The sequence below is a fragment of the Carettochelys insculpta genome, chromosome 6, assembly GCF_033958435.1.
Source record: "Carettochelys insculpta isolate YL-2023 chromosome 6, ASM3395843v1, whole genome shotgun sequence".
Classification (NCBI taxonomy): domain Eukaryota; kingdom Metazoa; phylum Chordata; order Testudines; family Carettochelyidae; genus Carettochelys; species Carettochelys insculpta.
This window is the reverse complement of record NC_134142.1, coordinates 123115932-123137557: the sequence shown is the minus strand read 5'-3', so window position 1 is coordinate 123137557 and position 21626 is coordinate 123115932. Positions and strand designations below refer to the sequence as shown.

The 21626-nt window shown below is 50.8% G+C and overlaps 1 protein-coding gene across 1 annotated transcript in view; it reads left to right on the top strand.

Moving 5' to 3' along the window:
• LOC142015182 (uncharacterized) overlaps positions 1 to 15958 on the top strand; it is a 38318-nt gene extending 22360 nt beyond the window's left edge. The window contains exons 5-6 of the mRNA XM_074998598.1: positions 6025 to 6166; positions 13437 to 15958. Of these exons, the coding sequence (XP_074854699.1) occupies positions 6025 to 6166; positions 13437 to 14650 (1356 nt within the window). The 3' untranslated portion in view covers positions 14651 to 15958. The remainder of the gene's footprint in view (positions 1 to 6024; positions 6167 to 13436) is intronic.
• Positions 15959 to 21626: the final 5668 nt, after the last annotated feature.

The following is a 21626-nucleotide window of genomic DNA, read 5'->3' as shown; positions in this document are numbered from 1 at the left end:
CACCCGCAGCTCCCACCTTTTCCAGCATGAGCACATCCACACGGGCGAGCGGCCCTACCAGTACACGGACTGCAGAAAGGGCTTCAGAGACAGCTCCGCCCTCATGAGGCACCAGAGGGTCCACACCAAACAGATGCATCCCAGCTATAGGCGGGGGGCACTAGAGAAGACAGGACGCAATATGATGGATGGGGCGGGCTCTTGTTCAGGGTGAAACCTTCGAGGGGGACATCTGTTGAGAGAGGGAAATTGGCATGACAGCTGGGGGCTCTCTGGCTGTATAGCATGTGCAAGGAAACTGAGATATGTGCATATCCAAGGGCAGAATAAATTTTGTTATGTCCACCAAGGCATGTGCAGCTGTGCACCACCAATAGAAAAAACTTGCTGCCCACTGTGGGTGACTGTGAGAAGTGTGATAATCAGCTGGGCAGCACTTGAATCTCTCGTGGGTGGCCGCCAGCGTTCCCTCTAATTTGTTCCATCCACGGGTGGAGTAAATTTTCACATATGTACCACAGCATGTGCGGATGCGCACCCCCAGGAGAAACACATCCTGCCCACTGTGCGTAGCTGTGGGTGTTCTGCTAGTCAGCTGGAAAGTTCCTGAATCTCTCCTGGGCAGCTACCCAACCGCTCAGCTTACAGGGAACATGGCATCTCAACCATAGAGACATTCAACAACATTCTCATGTTCAGCACAGCCTAAAAGGCGCAAGGAGAAGGCTACCTTGTTCCAGGTGTGCCACTTACCCAGCATTTTTCCTTGCTCCAAAGCATGTGCTGCCACCCTCAGTATTCTCAGAGAGGTTTCTTGCTTTCAGCAGAAGGTCCAGACTGTCCCCCATTGAATGGTTTGGTGGTGGTTGTTTTTGTATTTGCCCATTTCCAAAACACTCTAGCTCATAGAGCACATCTGAGAGAGAAGGACTGTGCGTCCTCCTTTCAAACCTTGCTCTTTCCACTGAGGTAGCCAAAAACCCATGTTTATGCACCTCCCAACCTTCAGGCATCTGGGATTAACCCTACAGACAGAGAGGCATTTTTCTATAAGAGGTTATGAAATGTGGGAGAAAGTCAATGCTGGGAATATATATGGGCTTGATATGGGGAAGATGAGGGATTTTTTAGCTCATCCTTTTCCTTCTCTTGACAGCAGAAATGATGGGTCTTGGAGTCTGACCAGGGAGCTGGGAATTTCCTTTGCTCCTTAACCAAGGGAGCCCCAGGGCATTCCAGTCCCTTATGTTCCAGCACCACCCTTTTATGTATATTCCTCAACCTTTTCAAGACGGGGACCCCTTTTGACAATTCCGTAAGACTTTGTGACCCAAGGCAATTCAAAAAGGGGGAAGGGGAAGTTCTCCCCTGGGAAAAGTGCATTCCCCCCCACGCCCCAAATTAAATCTCTCTCAGCCCCAAAATGCCTTCCACGCCCACCTCACGAGCTGTGCATGCTGCTGCTGCTCCTTTGCCAGGACACCACCGCGTCCTCTGCACAGCTCTGCCTCAGCCCTCCTACTCCCTTCCCCCACCTGCCCTGCAGCACTGAAATGGGACTCAGTTTAATTGGTTTAATAGCTAGGTCCCTCCTGCTGGTTGTTAAACCAATGAAATTGAGTTCCATTTGAGCACCACAGGGGAAGGACTGGGAGCTGGAGGAGAGAGCTATGGCAGGAGCTGCAAATGGCTCCTTAAAGAGCCACATGTGGCTCGAAGCCGCCCAGCCAGTGACCCTTAGAAAATATAATGGCAACCCATGTTTGGGTCCTGATCATAGGTTGGGAATCCCTGAGTACAGAGACTCTCCCTTCTGTTATTAGGTCTGGGGATGGGACGTGCAACCTTTCCCCTCTAAGGTGCACTGGCTCCCAGCAGCCTCCAGGAAAATAATGGGAAACAAGGCATTTTCCTTATGGGGCAGCAGGGTACTGGCTGGTTTAGGGGGACAGGAATGGGACAAGGGGCCTTTCCCTCTAGGGTGCCAGCTCCTAGCTAGCCCCAGGACCATGGGACTGGCTGGCTCGGGGAGGGGGAAGGGGCAGTGAAAGGGAGGCCCAGCTAAGTGAGTGAATCTCATTTGCTTAGTTCATTAGGTCTAAAGTGAGACAAGTTGGATCTCAGCCCAGATCGGAACGGACAGGTTTGCACTTGACCACAGTCCCTACAGAACTGTGGGCTCAGGGACGGCAGGGGGTCATGAAACCATGAGACCTCTCTGCCTTCTCAGCTACCCCAGGATTAGTGCCTGAAGTATTTATCCACTTCTGTGACTCTTTCCCTCTCTCCCCACCATCCACCTCAGGCTCCAGCCTCCCACCCAACTGCCAGAACTGGTAAAGCGCAACGTTATGCCCAACTGCCACAGAACCGCCAAAGCCCAAGATTCCACTCACCCACCTGCCACAGAACCTCCAGACCCCAACATTCCACTCAATCCCACAGAACTTCCAGACCCCAACATTACACTACCCAGCTGCCACAGAACCTCCAGATCCCAACATTCCACTCACCCACCTGCCACAGAACCTCCAGATCCCAACATTCCACTCAACTGCCACAGAATCCCCAGAGCCCAACAACCATAGAACCTTCAGACTTCAGCATCTCACTTCCCCGCCCCCGCCGCACTCCTTACTGCCACGGAACCTCCAGAGCCCAACATTCCATTTTACATGGATCTTTGCCTCAAAGCAGCCAATTTCCTCCTGCAGATGTTATTCTTGGAGGAAGGTGTGTGTAAATTTTCAACATGGAGGAGGGAGTCTGAGCAGCTGTTTGTTCCAAGCAGGACTGAACCCCGCAGCAGTGGCTGACATGGTGGAGCAAGGGCACTTTAACTGAGACACTGGACTCTGAACCCCAAGGCACCCACAATTCTGATACCGTCTGTTTCCTCTCTGACGTCTAGAGAGGTGTGAAAAGGTTTGGGTGATTCTCCCCTATCCCACTTTGTTATTTCCATTGCTGCTGTGTCTTCTGATTTACTTCCCACCCAAGACAAAAATGGAAATATCAGTTTATCACAAAAGGTGCTTGAAAGATTTCCACAACCAGCAGAAGCAGAGGTAATGGCCACTTCTTGATATGTTCACCCACGTTAAAAAAGTCTACCATGTTTGCGCATGTGGATAAACACCCAAACTTTCAGGTTCTCTTGTATGGTTTCACACACAGCGACGGATTAGCATAGCAATCAGGGAACTGAGTGTGCCACTGGGTCATTGCGTGGTATGTCACACCTCCAAGGGTGGGAATCCCAGTCCTCCAGCTCCAAAGGAGTTGCAAAGCTGCCCTAAACTGCCAGCTGGGAATTTCTAGAGGGCGCGAGGTGAATTCCTGTCTGGCATAGAGGCAGGAAGAGTCATGGCCAAACCGTACTGTCCTTCAGCAATTCCCAGCTGCTGGAACAGTCCCCTGAGAACATTTAGAAAGTGGAATCCTTTAGAACAGCTCTGAAGGACTGGGGTGAGTGCAAAGATGACATACAGCCAATTTTATCCCCTACACGTGTTCTGAGTCAAGCTTGGCTTGGGCAGGAAAAAGAACTGGAGCCCTTAAGCATAACATGCAGATAGAAGCACACCCCTATCAAGTGATATGGAGTCCTCAGATAAAACAACTATATAAGCGCAAAGTATATTCTCATGTAAGACTGAGATTTGCCCAACCTCAAACCTGATTGCTGTTTTTGTTTCCCATGACATCTCTAATTCCCTCCCAACTGGTACCTCCTCTTCCCCAGAAGGCTGTGGCTCACCTTTCATTAGGCACTGGTTGGGTGGAGCTTTGTTCAGTGTCAGGAGCTGGGGTACCATTACTGGGCTGGGATGCCAAGATTCAGAGATAAGGTACTACTTTTGGTGTCAAGTATCTGAGAGGTAGCCGTGCTAGTCTGTATCTTCTTCTTTGCCCACGAAAACTTATGCTCGAAAATATCTGGTAGTCTATAAGGTGCCACAGGACTTCTTGTTACTTTTGGTGTGACCCCTTTTATTCACTGCTGCAGCTGAACCAGTCAGGAGGCCAGAGGTGGTGTTCCGATTCAGCATCCCTGTGGCTATTCTTGGGACTTCTCCAGACCCCAAATCACCGTGTATCATCATGGGTTAGTCACATATTCATCCGGCATCAGGACAGGAAGTTTCAGTTTAAAATGGTGAAGATCTGGGACTATCTGATGGGTATGGGGGAGCAGAAAAAAATGAAAGCAAGTCAGTGGATAGGACTTAGAAGGGCTTGTGTGTTTGGCCCCTTGCAGGGGTCACAGGGAAGTTCTGTATAATTTAGCTATAGATAGTAAAACAGGCCAGTCTTTGTTATTTGGGTCTCCAGTATCTCTTTTAAAAAACCCAGACACCCAGCATGATGCAGCACGTTGCTGCTTCAGATGCACACTGTATGGTAACTGCACCGAGTTTGTCCTCAGAATGGCTGGGATTGGTGCCAACTTAACATCAGAACAGCCATACTGGGGCAGACCATAGGCCCATCTAGCCCAGGATCCTGTCTGCCGACAGAGGCCAATGCCAGGTGCCTCAGAAGGAATGAACAGAACAGGGAATCACCAAGTGATCCCTCCTCTGTTCCCCATTCCCAGCTTCTGGCAAACAGAGGCTAGGGACACCATTCCTACCCATCCTGGCCAATAGCCACTGATGGACCCATCCTCCATGACATTATCTAGTTCTTTTTTGAACCCTGCTGAAATCCTGCCCTTCACAATGTCCTTTGGCCAGGAGTTCCACAGGTTGACTCTGCATTGTGTGAGGAAATACTTCCTTTTGTTGGTTTTAAACCTGCTGCCTGCTCATTTCCTTGAGTGACCCCTTGTTCATGTGTTGTGTGAAAGAGTAAATAACTTTTATTTACTTTCTCCACACAGGTCAAGATTTTAAAGACCTTGATCTGATCCAATTAGGGCAAAAAATGATTAAGGGCAACAAAATGATTAAGGGGCTGGAGCACAAGACCTATGAGGACAGGCTGAGGGATTTGGGCTTGTTGAGTTTACGGAAGAGAAGAATTAGGAGTGATTTAATAGCAGCCTTCAGCTTCCTGAAGGGGAGCCCTAAAAAGGAGGGTGAGAAACTGTTCTCAGTGGTGTCAGATGGCAGAACAAGGAGTAATGGTCTGACATTGAAGAGGGAGAGGTGCAGGTTGGATATTAGGAAAAACTACTTCCCCAGGAGGGTGGTGAAGCACTGGAATGTGTTGCCTAGAGAGGTGGTGGATTCTCCATCCCTAGAGGTTTTTAAGTCCCAGCTTGACAAGGTCCTGGCTGGGATGACTTAGTTGGGATTGATCCTGCTTGAAGCAGGGGGCTGGACCAGATGACCTCCTGAGATCCTCCCCCCACCTTAGTCTATTTCCCCCCAATTCTCCCCACTGCATTGATCCATTTGAAATCAGTTGCTTTACAAATTAATTGAAGGCCCCCTTTTTCTTCTGACTAGTAGCTCCCCCCCACATCTACAGGGATGGATAGCTCAGTGGTTTGACCATTGACCTGCTAAGCCCAGGGCTGTGAACTCAATCCGTGAGGAGGCCATTAAGGGATCTGGGGCAATTATATTATTTTTTAGAAAGGGGATAGTGCTTTGTCCTGCCAAGAGGGCAAGGGACTGGATTCGATGACCTTCCGAGGTCCCTTCCAGCTCTCTGAAATGTGTATCTCCATAACTTCCCCATCCCATTCATTACCCTGTGCACATCTTTTACCCAGTCCCTCTGCACAGAGCCAGTCCCGCCCTGCCTTTCCAAGCTCATTACCGCCTGCCTGCAGATCTCAGTCCTACCAGCCCTCTGGGGCTCCCGAGCCTTCTCTATGCTCCCGTAGCGCTCCGCCCGCCTTATGAATATGCAAAAGAAGGTGGGTCTGAAAGCTCCAGCCCGCCCCAGTGCATGACCAACCCTGCCCAGGGTGCATTGCAAAGGGAACTCCGTTTCCCAGAGTCCCTTGCAAAGGGGGCTGCACGAAGAGGGGAGAGGATCCCCCCACCCCACGAGTTCCTGCCCTCGCAGCCCTGGGCACTGTGGCTGGAGCAGCGGGCGCTGGTCGGGGTCCCTGGGGGTGCTCGCGGGAGGAGTGGGGGCCTGGATGAAACCCCCAGGCTGCTTTGCAGGGACGTCATGCAGGAGAATTGCAAGACCTTGACCTGGCCGGGTGAGGAGTCGCCGCCCCTGGGGGATGCGGGGGGCTCAGACGTGCCCGGGGGAGGCTTCAGTTCAGGGTGTGTCCACACGGAGCAGGTGCCTTTCCCGCAACCCCACGTGGTGAGCTCTGCCTCTCCAGCCCCACCGGCAACAGCTGGAGACCTCCCCCGCACACCCCTTCTGCACGTGAACCCTAATTCCTCCCCAGTCTCCTGCCAGCGGCATTTCCCCGAGAACTGCCCCTCCTGCACCAGCCCGGTTCTCGTTCCAGCCCCCCGGGAGGTGTTGCGGGGAGGGGTGTGCTTGGAGAGAGGAAGGGGACACCCATGCAAGCGGGGTATGGCCAGGTGCACCTGTGCAGGAAAGGATGGGGGAGGTGCTGATCCACCCCATCTCCGTGGTTATGGGGCGTATTATGAGTAGCAACGTCCAGATTTCTCGCGGGGGGGAGGGGGGGCACAGGCGCTCGACTGTGTTCCTGGAAGCTGAGCACTTGGGCGCCCACCCAGGAGAGATTCTGGTGCCGCCCAGCCGCTTGGCAGAGCACTCGCAGCGTTTACGTCCGCAGGCTCCTTGCACATGGAACAAAATTTATTCTGCACACCCATGGAAAGAATTAGAGGTGGTGCTCGACCCCCTGCTCTGGTCTAGGACCTGCCCCCACTTCCTCCCTTCCCCAAATGCCCCATGCGCCCCCCCCCCCACCACATCCTGTCTCTGCTCCATCCCTTCCCCTGAGGGAGCCCCGTATAGACTGGTACCTCCCCATAGGGGTCTAAAGGGGAAGCCACTTGTCTCCCTCACAAGTCAGCCTCCAAGCCATGATGCTCTGCCCAACTCATGTTACCTGTAAGGGTCATTTTGTCCTCCCACTGGCCACTCCCCTCACCCCGGGCACATTCTGCGGCTCTCCTGGGTAGGTAGGCGCCCAAGCAGGGAGCTGCTTTTACCGCCAGTCCCTGCCAGTCACTAATCTGCAGCCCTGTGGAGCAGTGCTGGACCCAGCACACAGCGGGGGCAGGGCGTGGAAGTCACCTCCCCAGCCAGAATCTCTTGGCAGCTGCGGGGCAGGACTGCAGAGGAGCATTTGAAGGGCTGGAAGTGACTGGTCCCCATCCCTGCCACTACTGGCATCTAGGCCATGCATTGCCCAGGCCTGGCTCCATCCTACCTCTTACCAATCTATGCTCCTCTCCCTCTCCTTGGTGCCTCCAGCATCCACATGCCACCAAACGCAAAGGACAGCTGGCGGGAGGCACTGGCTGGGGACTGGGACAAGCTGATCAATGGGAGGTGTGGAGGGAGACGACCCCTCCACCCATGCTCAGCACCCACTCTTTTTTCCAGGGGTGCTCAGAGAGTCAGCTCCTATTATGGGTTGAACCCTACCAAATTCCTGCTCAGTTTCACAGCCATGGGATATTCAGAATGGTCCCCGTTCAGGATTTCAGCAATTTAAATCTGCAATTTCATGCTGGTGTAATTGTCGGGGGCCTGGCCCACAAAAGGAGTTGGGATGGGAGGGGTTGCAGTGCTGCTGCCTGCAGAGCTGGGCCCCCATCCCTCTCCAGCTGCCCAGCTCTGCAGGCAGCAGCACACAAGGGAAGGTAGCATAGTATGGTACAGTTGCCTTTCTGGGCTGCTGCCTGCACAGCAGGACAGACTTAAGGGAGGCAATCCTGCGGTGCCCTAAAACCGGGGGCTGTTGAGCCATATGTGGCTCTTTGCTCACGGAAATGCGGCTCCTGCTCAGAGCCGTGTGCCCAGACAGCTCACCGCCGCTCTGCATGTGTGCCCCAGCATCTGGAGGGAAAAGCGCGTGACTGCGGCTGAGGTGGCTCCGGTGAGACCCAACATTGGGTTAGACCAGGGGAGGGTCTGGGGGTGCCTGACTGTGGGAGAGGGGTGGGGACTGGGTTAGAGCAGGGAGCTGAGGGTGCCAGGCTCTGGGGGAAGGAGAGGAGATTGAGCCATCTGTTATATATTTATTTTTGTATATCTATATGTCTGCAAAGAAATACCTAATTTTTGACTCTTGGCACTCTATCCACAGCTCTTCGGGCTCTTAGTCTCGAAGGCCGTGTCTGCACTAGCCCAAATCTTCAAAATGGCCATGCAAATGGCCATTTTGGAGATTACTAATGGGGCACTGAAATACATATTCAGTGCCTCATTAGCATGCTGGCGGCCACGGCTCTTTGAAATTGCCACAGCTTGCTTCCGTGCGGCTCATCCAGACAGGGGTCCTTTCCGAAAGTTCCCACGTCCTTTAGAAAAGGAGCCCCGTCTGGACAAGCCGCGTGGCAGTGAAATGTGGCAATTTCAAAGAGCCATGGCCGCCGGCATGCTAATGAGGCGCTGAATATGTATTTCAGCGCCTCGTTAGTAATCTTCGAAATGGCATTTGCACGGCCATTTCAAAGATTTGGGCTAGTGTAGACGTAGCCTAACTGGGTGACCACCCTGTCCTTAAAAGAACCTCATGACCCCTCCCCTACTCCTCTTTGGGTCAGGATCCCCCATTTGAGGAATGCTGGTCTCCCCTGTGAAATCTGTATAACGTAAGGGAAAAGCACACACAAGACCAGATTTCACAGTCTATGGTGTGTTTTTCGTGGTTGTGAATTTGGTGGGGCCCTAGGCATTGGGGTCTACCCATCACCCGGGTACCCGCTGGGATCTGGACTCAGTAGGGATTCATCTAACTTCATCCGCTCCTTTGTTGGCTGATCTGGTTCTGCTGTGGTGTAGTTCTGAGTGACTCAGTCCTTAAGTCAGATCACATTTGAAGTTCAAGGCCCTTCTGGGGTATCCAGGTGTGGCTGTACCAGGTCAGTCCCCACCCTGGCCTCTCCACAGCCCCTTCATCCAGCTCCCTCCAGTTTCCCAGCAGAATCATAGAACCATAAAAATGTAAGGCTGGAAGGGGCCTCCAGAGTTCATCAAGTCCATTCCCGTGTGCTGGGGTGGGATCACGTAAACCCAGACCACCCCTGACAGGTTTGGCCAGCCCGTTCTTATAAACAGCTGACGAGCCTATGTGAGAGTCGGGGGGTGTGGGGAGTGGGGTCCTCTCTTCCCTCTGGGAGGGTGCAGCTGCATCCACACCTGCTTTAAAAATGCCTCTGGTGGTAAACGATGGGTGTGGTGCATGGTGGTGGACATCTGAACAAGCGCACCTGACCTTGGTGTCGGTGCACAAGACAAAACTCACTCCAGTCATGGATGAAAGATCTTAGACAGAGCAGTGCCCCTGCCCCCACACCCTCCTGCCCCCAAAACCTCCCCACACACTTCATCCCTCTGCCCTAAACCCCCCCGCACTCCACCCAACACTTAAATTTCTTACAGGCATTGTTTCATCACAGTGCCCCCTACCCACCGCCAACGTGGGGATACGTTGTGATAATACACTACCTGTAAGAAATCTGTTACTTTCACCCTTGGTTATGAAGAAATACAAAGGATTGGAACGTGTTTCTCTGAGGGTTTGGGAGTGTAAACATCACCTCTATGACCTTCACTGAGGGTACGCAAGTTTGAGAGGCTCTGCTACCCCCAGAAACATTCCAGAGTAAACAGGAGCTAAGCTTACTTACCAGCTGGAAGAGAAGGGTCATGCAGGAGACACACAGCTATAAAATGGCTGGCAGGCGGGTTAGAGCATGGAAGTGTTGTTTCTGCCCAGTAACCAGCAGCAAAGGTGTTCTGGGAGAAGGTCCTTAGTATTCAGAAGCACATTTGCTGTCCTGCTGAGGAATCAACATTTGTGTGTAACAGTCCGGGCTCTACCCGGACTCAGCCTATTGTGAAGGAAAGAGTCTCTCAGGCAAGTGGGAAGTAGAACTAAAGGGAAGACTTGATGCCGCACCCTGGGGTATTGTCATTCCCCCCAGAATTGGAGAGATGGCAGAAAGGGAAGTTTTGAAGTGTAATTTAAGCAATGTTTGTGGGCTGACAGTGTGTGTGTTTCTTGACAGCAGGGAATGATCTTTAGCTCTGCTGCTCTTACACTGAAGCATTCTCAGGTGATAGAGCGAAGAATAGGCAGCGTATTGGAGTACCGGGGGAGGCAGGAGAGAAAAGAGTGAAGCAGCTTTTCAATCAGAGTTGCTCACAGCAGGTGAGCAGGAGGAGCCTCAGAGAAGCAGTAGATCCAGAGTGGCATAAATGAGGTGTCCTGTATTCCTCACACTCCTCGTTAGAGGGGAGGCAGGAGGCGATGTCCTGCAGTGGCCAGGTTCTTGGGGGAGTTGCTGCCCCCTCGGACTTCCCCCAATGAGGCCCCTGACCCACTGCTGCTTCTCCTACCTTCAAGTTGATCACCATCTTCTTTATAACAGCGCTTGACATATTTAAAGACGGTTGTCATGTCTACCCCCCGCCCCGGTTCCCTTTTTTGTCAAGGCTGAGCATGCCCAGGTTTCTTAGCCTTTCCTCCCCGGTCAGGTTTTCTCAACCTTTCACTGTTTCTGTTGCTGTCTGGAGAGATGCCAAAGGACAGCATCTTTCCTAAAACGTGGTGCCCAGAAGATGACTCAGTTCTGAACCTGGGTGTCCGCCAGTGCCAAGTAGAATGGGACAGTTACCTCCTGTGTCACGTACAGCACTCCTGTTAATGCACGCCCACGGCCTTCCAAATTAAACAGGACCGAGCAAAATCACTCTCGTCTTTCACAGAGGACCAGATCCCCAGGCTTCTCCCTGGGTCCCCTCCATAGAACTCAGAACTGCAAGCAAAGTTAAACACTCCCTAAGCATTTCTCACCCCTCTTCAGGCTTGGGCCTCTTGTCTCCCCATGGCTCCTCCTCAGTCCCCTGTTTCTGATGCAGGATGCTGGCCACAGGTCTGCATCCCTGGAACCTGGCCCCTCGTTCTCTGGCCCCACCACAAGAACTGAAGTGACATGATGTGGCGTGGCGGGTTGTGGTGTGGCGTGGCTCACTTCTCCTCGGCATAGAGCCCCTCACTGCGTTCCCTTAAGCCTTTTTATTATGATGTCCAGGCGTTCACCATACTAACACCCAACCCGATTATTCCCACAGCCTCAGGCTGGGATGGTGATACTTGCGGCACAGGTGGGGCTGGATCCATTTCCCACGAAAAGGACCATTCACCCCCTGATGAGGGGACAGCTAAGCTAGGCCTCATCTCTATGGTTACAGTGGAAATAGGGACTGCACACTCTAGGCCCTGTCTCCATAGTTAGCAAAGCTCTAAACCCCATCTCTATGGTTACAGCAGAGCTGGGGAGATGCTCATGCTAGGCCCTGTATCTATGGTACAGTGGCGTTGAGGGGATACGTACTCTGGGGCCTGTTCGCATAGTTACAGCGGAATGAAGGAGATGTACACTCTAGCTCCCATCTCTACGGTTACAGCAGAGCTGGGCAAATGTCCACTCTTGGTCCCATCCCTGGTTACGGGGAAGCCAGGATGCTGTGCGTGCATGGCCCTAACATAGGGACAGCCATTACTGGGTCAGATCAAAGGTCCATTTAGCCCAGCATCCTGTCTGCCAACGGTGGCCAGTGCCAAGTGCCCCAGAGGGGGTGGACCAAAGACAACGATCAAGCGATTTGTCTCCTGCCATCCATCTCCTGTTCTGTGTATAATGCCCTGTTCTGTGTATAATGCCAACAGACCTGGGTTGCCAGCACCAGGGGTAGAACCTGCAAGCATAGGGTCTAAAGCCCTGCACTAAAGGCCAGCTGGCTCACAGCTGAGGCTGTAGAGCAGAGACTTCACTCACCCCAGATGAGGTCTCGGTGCCTCTGGGTACCACATGTGGTTACCTGCAGGCATGGAGAAATGACCTTCCTGGGTCCCATCTCCATGGCTACAGGGAAGCCAGGGAAGTGCTTGTTCTAGGTATAGTTTATGGCTGGGCCCAGAAGATGCACAGGCTGAGCTGGATCTCTGTGATTTTTGGCAGGATAGGAAGCTCTGTGCTCTACATCCCAACACTGTACCCCTCTGCCATGCGGACTGGACAGTCTCTGTGCCAAAGGATGAATGGGTATAAATCCGACATCAAGAATTCGAATCCACATAAACCAACAGGGGGACACTTTAACCTCCCTGGACACTCAATAAAAGATTGAAAAGTAGCTGTTCTTCAGCAAAAGGATTTTCCCAGAGGATTACAAAGGGAGACATCTGAATTGGAATTTGACACATTTAAGCTGGAGTGTAACAGAGATCTCAATTATCTTGTGCATTACAAGGCCAATTTCCCCATCTTTGATATTTGCAGAAATGGCACCCATCCCACTTACTGTACTCCTTCCGCTGGTCCTGTTAGTGACAGGTGACCTGCCCTCTTTTTTCTCTTCCTTCCTTCCACCCCCACCCCAACCATATGAAACAAGGATTCTAATTGTCTACTGCCCTCTGAAAATCTGCCAAAGTGTGCCTTACCCACGAAAGCTCATTACCTAATACATTAATTTGGTAGCCTTTAAGGTGCTACAGGACTGCTTGTTTTCTATGTCCTAGCATTGGGAATGTGCACGCTAAGCTGTGTCTCCGGTTACAGCTGGGATGTGCATTCTAGGCTCCTCTCTGTGATTACAGGCAGGCTAGAGAGACATGGGCTCCACAGCCCATCTCTGTGGTTACAGGTGTACAGAGAGACTTATGCTCTAGGTCATATCCCTCCAGCCAGGTATTACATTGTGCAAGGTGGGGAGCCAAGGGGGTGAGGTCAGGGAAACCTTGAGAGGGGGAGACTATTGTTTAATTATTATTATTTTTATGGGGGGATTATATTCATTGTCTTGTTTGCACAATGGTAGGGAAATCAGGGGACTGGGTCATTTCCTTAAACCCTCCGGATTTCTGAGCCACAGTGCCTTAGTTTCAGAGGGGGAGCCATGTTAGTCTGTTTCAGCAAAAACAAGAGGGAGGCCAGTGGTACCTTAATGACTAACAACATAATTAGGGCATAAGCTGCAGCTCATGAAAGCGTATGCTCCATGAATTTGTTGCATCTTTAAGGTGTTGTAATATGCTCTCGACAATGAAGAGGCAGTGGGAGGTTCGGGGGGTGCATAAATGATATTTCTGAGCAGGGCAGATGCCTTCCACTGACGTCAAGACTATAACAGCACCAGCAATTCACTGGGCATAGCCAGGATTTGCCCTGACAGAGCGAGGGAAGGGTTGGGAGGTTTCACTTCCTGCCCATCAGGTTTCTGGTCAGAGAGAAACCCCTTGGCTGCCCCTCTCTCCCAGGCAGGGAACAAGCCGCCAATGAAGTCTGTTTCTCTCCCAACAGGGGTCAGGACCAAGGAGAGGAATCCCCAGCAAGGAGAGGCAGTGGGGGCAGAACCACAGGAGATGTCCCAGAGACGTGAGCAGGGAGAGACTGAGCACAGCCAGGGAGGAAGAGGACAGCTGCAGGGAGAGACAGAGGGAGAACCCACTGATGAAGAATATCCTACAAAGCTCCTTGGCTTGCAAGGAATCTGCCCAGCAGAGAGACCCTATAAATGCCCCAAATGTGGGAAAAGCTTCACCCAGAGCTCGATGCTCATCCGCCACGAGAGATCCCACACGGGAGAAAAGCCCTACATGTGCTCTGTCTGTGGGAAGAGCTTTAGTCAGCGGTCCAACCACACGCAGCATCAGCGGGTCCACACGGGGGAGCGACCTTATAAATGCACAGACTGCGGGAAGAGCTTTTCTCTCAGCTCCCGCCTGCTCCAGCATCAGATGGTCCACACGGGTGAGCGACCCTACAAATGCCCCGACTGTGGGAAGAGCTTCAACCAGAAGTCGAACCTGAAGCAGCACCAGCGCATCCACACAGGGGAGCGACCCTACAGGTGCCCTGACGGTGGAGGAGGCCACTCTCCGAGCCCGCATCAGGGGAGCCCTAAAGTTGAGAGACCCTATAAGTGCCCCCAATGTGGAAAATGTTTCCGTGTGAGCTCGCACCTTATTAGACACCAAGTCATCCACACGGGAGAGCGACCCTATCAATGCTCTGATTGTGGGAGGAGCTTCTCGCTGAGTTCTCACCTCGTCCGGCACCGGACTGTCCACACGGAGGAGAAACCCTACATCTGCACGGAGTGTGGGAAGAGCTTTAGCCTGAGCTCCAGACTAGATAGACACCTGAGAACCCACACAGGCGAGAGACCCTACAAATGTCCCAACTGTGGGAGCGGCTTCGTCGACAGCTCAGCTCTCATTAAGCACCAGCGGATTCACACGGGGGAGCGACCCTACACTTGCCCTGAGTGTGGAAAGAGCTTTGGTCGGAGCTCGTACCTCATCACTCACCAGAGAACCCACACGGGCGAGAGGCCCTACAAATGTCCCGACTGCGGGAAAAGCTTTGTTGGCAGCTCTGATCTCAACAAACACCAGCGCACCCACACCGGGGAGCGCCCCTACCTCTGTCCCGACTGTGGGAAGAGCTTTAGTCGGAGCTCAAACCTGATTGCCCATCAGAGAATCCACACCCGTTCCTTCCCTCCCGTGTAGGATTTTGAATGTTGGCATTAAACGTTTCGGGGGTGGAGGGGGTATTTATCTGCAGTGTTCCCTGTAAGTTGGGCACTGGGATGGCCACCCAGCAGCAATTCAGATGCTGCCCAGCTAGTTGGCAGAGTGCCCATAGCGGGCAGTATGTGTTTCTACAGGTGGGCACATCTGCATGCACCTCTGCATGTAATAAAAATTATTCTACACCAGGATGGAAAAAAATTAGAGGGAGTGTTGTTCATCTGATCAATAGGCTCCCTCTTATTTCCAACCCTGCTCGTGCCTTCTTCATCTGGTGTTACAGCCTGTGTTTTAATATGGCTAAATGTATCCATCTGCAACAAAGAACACTGGCTCCACGTACAGGATGGGTGACTCTGTCCTGGGGGATCAGTGATTCTGAAAAGCACTTGGCGGTCATGGATAATGAATGATCAGCTCTAGGTGGGCCTTCAGGGTAAAGCTGTGGCCATCAACAGGGGAATCTCGTGTGAGAGTAGAGAAATTCTTGTGCTTCTGCATTTGGTATTCTTGCAACCACTGCTGGAATCCTGTGTCCAGTTCTGGGACCCAGGATTCAAGAAAGATGCTGACATATTGGAGAGGGGTTAGAGAAGAGCCATAACATGATTAAAACCTGCCTTAGGGTGGCAGACTCAAGGAGCTCAACGTATTTAGCTGAACAAAGAGAAGGTTGTGAGATGACTTGGTCCCAGTCTATAAGTAACTCCATAGGGGAAAATATGTAATAATGGAGTTTTCAGTTGATCAGACCAAAGTCGAATGTGATGCAGTGCCTGGAAGTCAAACCCAAACCAATTCAAACTGGAAATAAGGCATGATTTTTGTTAAACAGTGAGGGTAATTAACCATTGGAGAGCTGACCAAAGGCTGCGATGGACTCCCCATCGCTGAACATTTCTAAATCAAGTTTGGAAGTTATTCTAAAAACTCTGTTCTAGGAGTTATTTTAGAGAAGCTCTCTGAATGGTGCTGGACAGAAGGTCAGACCAGATGAACACTGGGTTTAAAAGCTATAAAGCTACCTAAAGCCTCAGAAGGATTAGATTTTTAGTGGGTGAATGTCAGTTTCCCCACACACCCACACATCAGTGACTAAATATTTCCATTGATAATCAAAATGTACAGATGGAGCTGCTTTAGAACATCTGTGAGTCAAAATCTGGTGATGGGGGGCGGGGAAAAAGCTTGTGACAAATGGACTAGTGAATGACCACTAAAAACAGGTGGGGTTTCTTGATGTCAGGGTATTTGTATATTTGGACACGCAGTATTGATGGTTTGATATTAAAGATTTACAGAACTTCACTTTTTTGCATCTCAACATCTGTCATCATTCATCAATGATCTGAGCTTCCGCAGTTTAATTTCTGGCAACTGTGAAAATTTAAACAGACTAGACAAAAATAAATATGAGATCAATATTAATGGTTAAGTGTTTATCTGCTGAAATTATTTTTAAAAATTCTGCCAGACCTAGTTCAGAGAAAGAGAGAGTGTGTGTGTGTGTTTATAAAATGATGTAAAATCCTGTTTAATTGGTTAACTAGTTAAACATGATGTTTAACCAATTAACCAATTAAAGGGAGAGCGAGCTGGGGGTGGGGCACTCCAGCCTTACTGAAGTGGGGTCCCTCCCCGACCACACACACACACACTCTCTCTCTCTCTCTCTCTCTCTCTCTCTCTCTCTCTCTCTCTCTCTCTCTCTCTCTGGCCAGGCTGGATCAGCCCCCTGCCCCTGGCAAGGCAGGGAGCTACTCCAGCCCCTACTGGTTAACCAGAATTGGTAAACATCACCATTAAGGGTGATCACTGGATAGCCAGTTAATCTTTCACACCCCTAATATATATATATAAAATTTTAATATTAAATTATATTTAAGTTCTTTGGAACAAGGCTGGTCTCTCCGATACATTCAGTGGCTAACACAGAGGGAACCCACGCTTGATTGGTCCCTCTCGGTGTAAGGGACCTGGAAACAATAAATAATAAAACTGTCTATGTTTGCAACACTTTGATATATACAAGGTTGTTGCAGCTTTCCTGTGAGAAGCTCTAACCTCTGCTTTGTTGTAACAGGGTTCGGAAATTCAGCAGAGGAAAACCCCTTGAGCCAAAAAAATGCCTTTTCTTTGTCCTGGAAAATCTGCTCCAGCTCGGCTGAGAATCAGTTGAGCCACCAGTTTTGTTTTGTTTTTTTTTCTCTCCATTGGGCTCCTTCAGATAATGGTGAGCGGTTGTTGGAATAACACCTGAATGCAACCATTCTAAAGAGCCAGCCCTGCTGTGCTGCAGCTCACGCTGTTGGAAATGTCTGGGACCTGCTGGCATGAAGGGGGTAGGAGATGGGGGACGCACAGAACCTTAGATGTGAGGAGGACGAGGGCTTCAGGGAATCCCTGCAACATCAGGAGGCGCACAGGGAAATTAAGCGAGGTGAAAGGACAAAGGGAGCCCTTGCTGTGTGTGCAGTGAGTGGGATGTGATCTGCAGGCGAAACAGACTGTGCAGTCTTGTGGGGGGAGGATACTGGCATGGGACTGGGTGTTCCTGGATGTCATTCCCTCCTCTGCTCCTCTTGCCCTCTGCCACCTTGTGTCTGCCTTGGGCAGGCCTGTCTCTGGGTTGGGACCCCTATAGTGACGTTCTCCCCCGAGCATCCCTGATCATGCGACAAAGGAGATCCTGAGCTCCTGTTGGACGAGGCTGGGGTAGGGGGCCAGGCGGGATCATACCAGGAGAGAGAAGAATCACAGGGAGGGATCAATGAGCCATGCAGAGCTGGAAAATGAGACATACCTATGGGGATGTGGAAAGCAACTCAGATCCCTCTACCTGCGTCCCCGTGATCATAGAATGCTAGGACTGGAAGGGACCTTGAGTCGTCCTTGTGTCCAGCCCCCGTTGATGCTGTTTTCCAAGTGATCTGAAGCGTCCATCAGGCTTCCTTGTAATTGTTCCATTCGTGGGTGGGATAAATTTTGTTTTGAGCACTAAGGCATAGGAGGATGTGCGCCACCCATAGAAACACAGGCTGCTGACTGTGGGTGGCTCTGGGGGCTCTGCTAATCAGCTGGGCAGCAACTGAACCTCTCCTGTGTAGCTGCCCAAGCTCTCAGTTTACAGGGAACACGGGAGTTGAGCCACATGGGCTGGCTGGAGGTTGGAGCACTGGGAGATCAGCATGAGCTTGAGGAAGAAAGACGAGAAGGGGATGGGGGCATGACCCCGAGGCCAGCTCTACACGAGGCAGTAAAACCAATTTTTGATATGCAAATTGATTTTAGATAAGTCGACTCCAGCTACAGAATTCTCGTAGCTGGAATCAACTTCTCTCAAATTGATTTTTGCCGCTGTCCACGCAGCAGGAGGTTGACGGGAAAAGGTCTCCCTTTGACTCTCCTTATGTCTAACAAGGGGCAGGTGTACCGGCGCCAACACAGGTGCCCTGTGTGTTTGATTTACCATGTCCCTACTAGGCGCGCTAAATCAAACTCCAGAAGATCGACAGTGGCAGAGTCAATCTTCCCTGGAGGGAAGGCGTAGCCCAGAGGAAGTAGAGCTGGGGCACTGAGCCTGCTAGTGGGGATCGTGCTTCGGGGAAAAGGCCTGCGGCTGTTTGTTTTTTGCAATATGCCTGGAAACCGGATGTTGTGGGCATTCTTTGTAAATAACCACGATCACACATGGCCTGGATCTGCCTTAGCGAGCTGTCGTCCAACGAGGGTCAGCCCAGCAAGGCCCAGGCAGTTGGCTAAGAGCTGGAGCGAGAACTTGCAGAGTATGTACAAGATATCTGGCCGTATAGAAATCCTGGGTCAGTCAGTCCCTTGGGAAGAGACCAGCATGAGCCTGACACATCACAGGTCAGCCTGGTTTGAAGATGGGATCCCAGATGAGGTGGGCCAGTGTTCTAGAGTGGCCCAGAGAATCTCCTTCCCACCTGGTCTGGTTGCTGGGGTCTTGCTCACATGCTCGTTGGTTAGGGGTCAGGAAGGTATTTTGAGCTACATCAGATTGGCTGGGGCCTTGGCAGGGTTGCCCCCTTCCCATGCAGTGTGGGGACTGCAGGTCACCTGCTCTTTGACATCTGGGCAGAGAATTCCAGAGCTGGAGGGGACCTCAAGAGGTCATCACGTCCAGCCCCCTGTACTGCTGCAGGACCAAAGAAACATAGATGGGCCCAGACAAATATCTGTAACCTGTTGTTGAAAACCTCTTTGGGTGAACCCTGTGCCAGAGCTTCACTACCCTGAGAGTTTGGGAGCTTTTGCTGGTACCTGGCCTACATCTCCTTGCACGGGCAATGCATGGAAGCTGCCTGGGGGGCGGGGGGGTCACATGCACCCCCCAGCATCAGCTCCTTCCCCGGACCGCCCCTGCACTCACCAGAAGTGTGCACTGCTTCTGGAGCAAGAGGTGGGCGAAGCCAAGTGAAGCAAGGGGTGGGGTATGGGCACTGATCATTGTCCTCTTTAGAATTGCCCGTAACACGTTTGAAGACTATTACCAGGTCCTGCCCTCGGCCTTCTTTTCTCAAAACTAAACATGCCCAGGTGTTGTAACCCTTCCCCGTCAGTCAGGTTCTCCAAATCTTCTATCATTTTTGTTCCCCTCCAATCAGCGCTCTCCGCTTTGGCCAAGTCATAAGAAGAACATAAGAACACCCCTAAAGTGGACGTAGTCCTGTAGCCAAGGTCTCCTCAGTGGCAAGTACAGCAGGACAGTCCCCTGTGTTACCTAGGGGTCTCCTGTTAATATACTCCAGGCTAACAGCCTTTTTCCCTGTGGCCTCGCACTGTCAACTCCTATTCAGTTTGTGACATGGTCACCCTCCCATCCTTTTCATCACTACCACCCCTTACTCAGTGGTTCCCCATTTTGCAGCTGTGTATTTGATTTTTCCTTCCTAAATGAAGGAGACCAGTTCTCCAGTTTCTCCCAGTCATACCCTCCAAAGTGCTTGCAACCCCTCCCAGCTTGCTGACATCTGTGTGTTATAATAGTGCTCTCCACTCCATTATCCCAGTCATTAAAGTAAATATTGACTAGTGCTGGATTCAGGATTGACTCCTGTGGAATTCCACAGGATGCACCCTCCCAGTAGAACAGCAAATCATTGATGACATCTCTTGGAGTATGGTCTCACCCAATCAATTCCCTAGCAGCGCTGGGACCTCAGCCACTGGTGGCTCATTGGTTTCTTGTGTTCTCTGCCTGAGGTTCACATCTGGACTGAAGTGCTTTGGTCTAAGTAAAGTTTTGGCCTTAAAGTCACGGTCTGGGCTCTACCGGAAGTCATAAGAACATAAGAATGGCCATAATGGGTCAGACCAAAGGTCCATTCAGCTCAGTAGCCTGTCTGCCAACAGTGGCCAGTGCCAGGTGCCCTAGAGGGGGTGGACCGAAGACAATGATCAAGCGATTTGTCTCCTGCCATCTGTCTCCAGCCTCTGGCAATCAGAGGCCAGGGACACCATTCCTACCCTTGGCTAATAGCCTTTTATGGACCTAACCTCCATGAATTTATCTAGCGCTTTCTTAAATTCTGTTATAGTCCTGGCCTTCACCGTCTCCTCTGGCAAGGAGTTCCACAAGTTAACTGTGTGTTGAGTGAAGAAGAACTTTCTTTTATTAGTTTGAAACCTGCGACCCATTAATTTTATTTGGTGTCCTCTAGTTCTTGTATTATGGGCTCAAGTAAATAACTTCTCTTTATTCACCCTCTCCACACCTGTCATAATTTTATATACCTCTATCATGTCCCTGCCCTCAGCCTCCTCTTTTCTAAACTGGAAAGTCACAATCTTTTAAGCCTTGCCTCATACGGGACCTGTTCCAAGCCCCTAATCATTTTAGTTGCCCTTTTCTGAACCTTTTCTAGTGCCAGGATATATTTTTTTAGGTGAGGAGACCACATCTGTACACAGTATTCATGATGTGGGCGTACCATATATTTATATAGGGGCAGTAAGATGCTCCTTGTCTTATTTTCTATCCCTTTTTTAATAATACCTAACATCCTATTTGCCTTTTTGACGGCCTCTGCACACTGCGTGGATGTTTTAAATCAACTATCCACCATAACTCCAAGATCTCTTTCCTGATTAGTTATAGCTAAATTAGCCCCCATCATATCGTAGGTACAGTTGGGGTTATTCTTTCCAATGTGCATTACCTTACACTTGTCCACATTAAAGTTCATTTGCCATTTTGTTGCCCAGTCACTCAGTTTGATGAGATCTTTTTGAAGTTCTTCACAGTCTGCCTTTGTCTTGACTATCTTGAACAATTTAGTGTCATCTGCAAACTTTGCCGCCTCACTGCTCACCCCCTTCTCCAGATCATTTATGAATAAACTGAACAGGATTGGTCCCAGGACTGACCCTTGGGGGACACCACTAGTTGCCCCTCTCCATTCGGAAAATTTACCATTTATGCCTAGCCTGTTTCCTGTCTTTCAACCAGTTCTCAATCCATTAAAAGACCGTCTCTCTTATCCCACGACAACTTAATTTACATAAGAGCCTTTGATGAGGTACCTTGTCAAAGGCTTTCTGGAAATCTAAGACTACTGTATCCACTGGATCTTCCGTCTGCATGTTTATTAACCCCTTCAAAGAACTCTACTAGGTTAGTAAAACATGATTGCCCTCTGCAGAAACCATGTTGACTTTTGCCCTTAGATTATGCTCTTCTATGTGCCTGACATTTTTATTCTTTACTATTGTTTCAACTAATTTGCCCGGAACTGACATTAAACTTACTGGTCTGTAATTGCCAGGGTCACCTCTAGAGCCCTTTTTAAATATTGGTGTCACATTAGCTATCTTCCAGTCATGAGGTACGGAAGCTGATCCAAAGGACAGACAAAGTCAGATTAAATGAGCTAAAGGCCTCAAACTTCTGTGAAACTTGGCTGCTTGTTGAGGCTGGGTTAGGCCAGGCAGG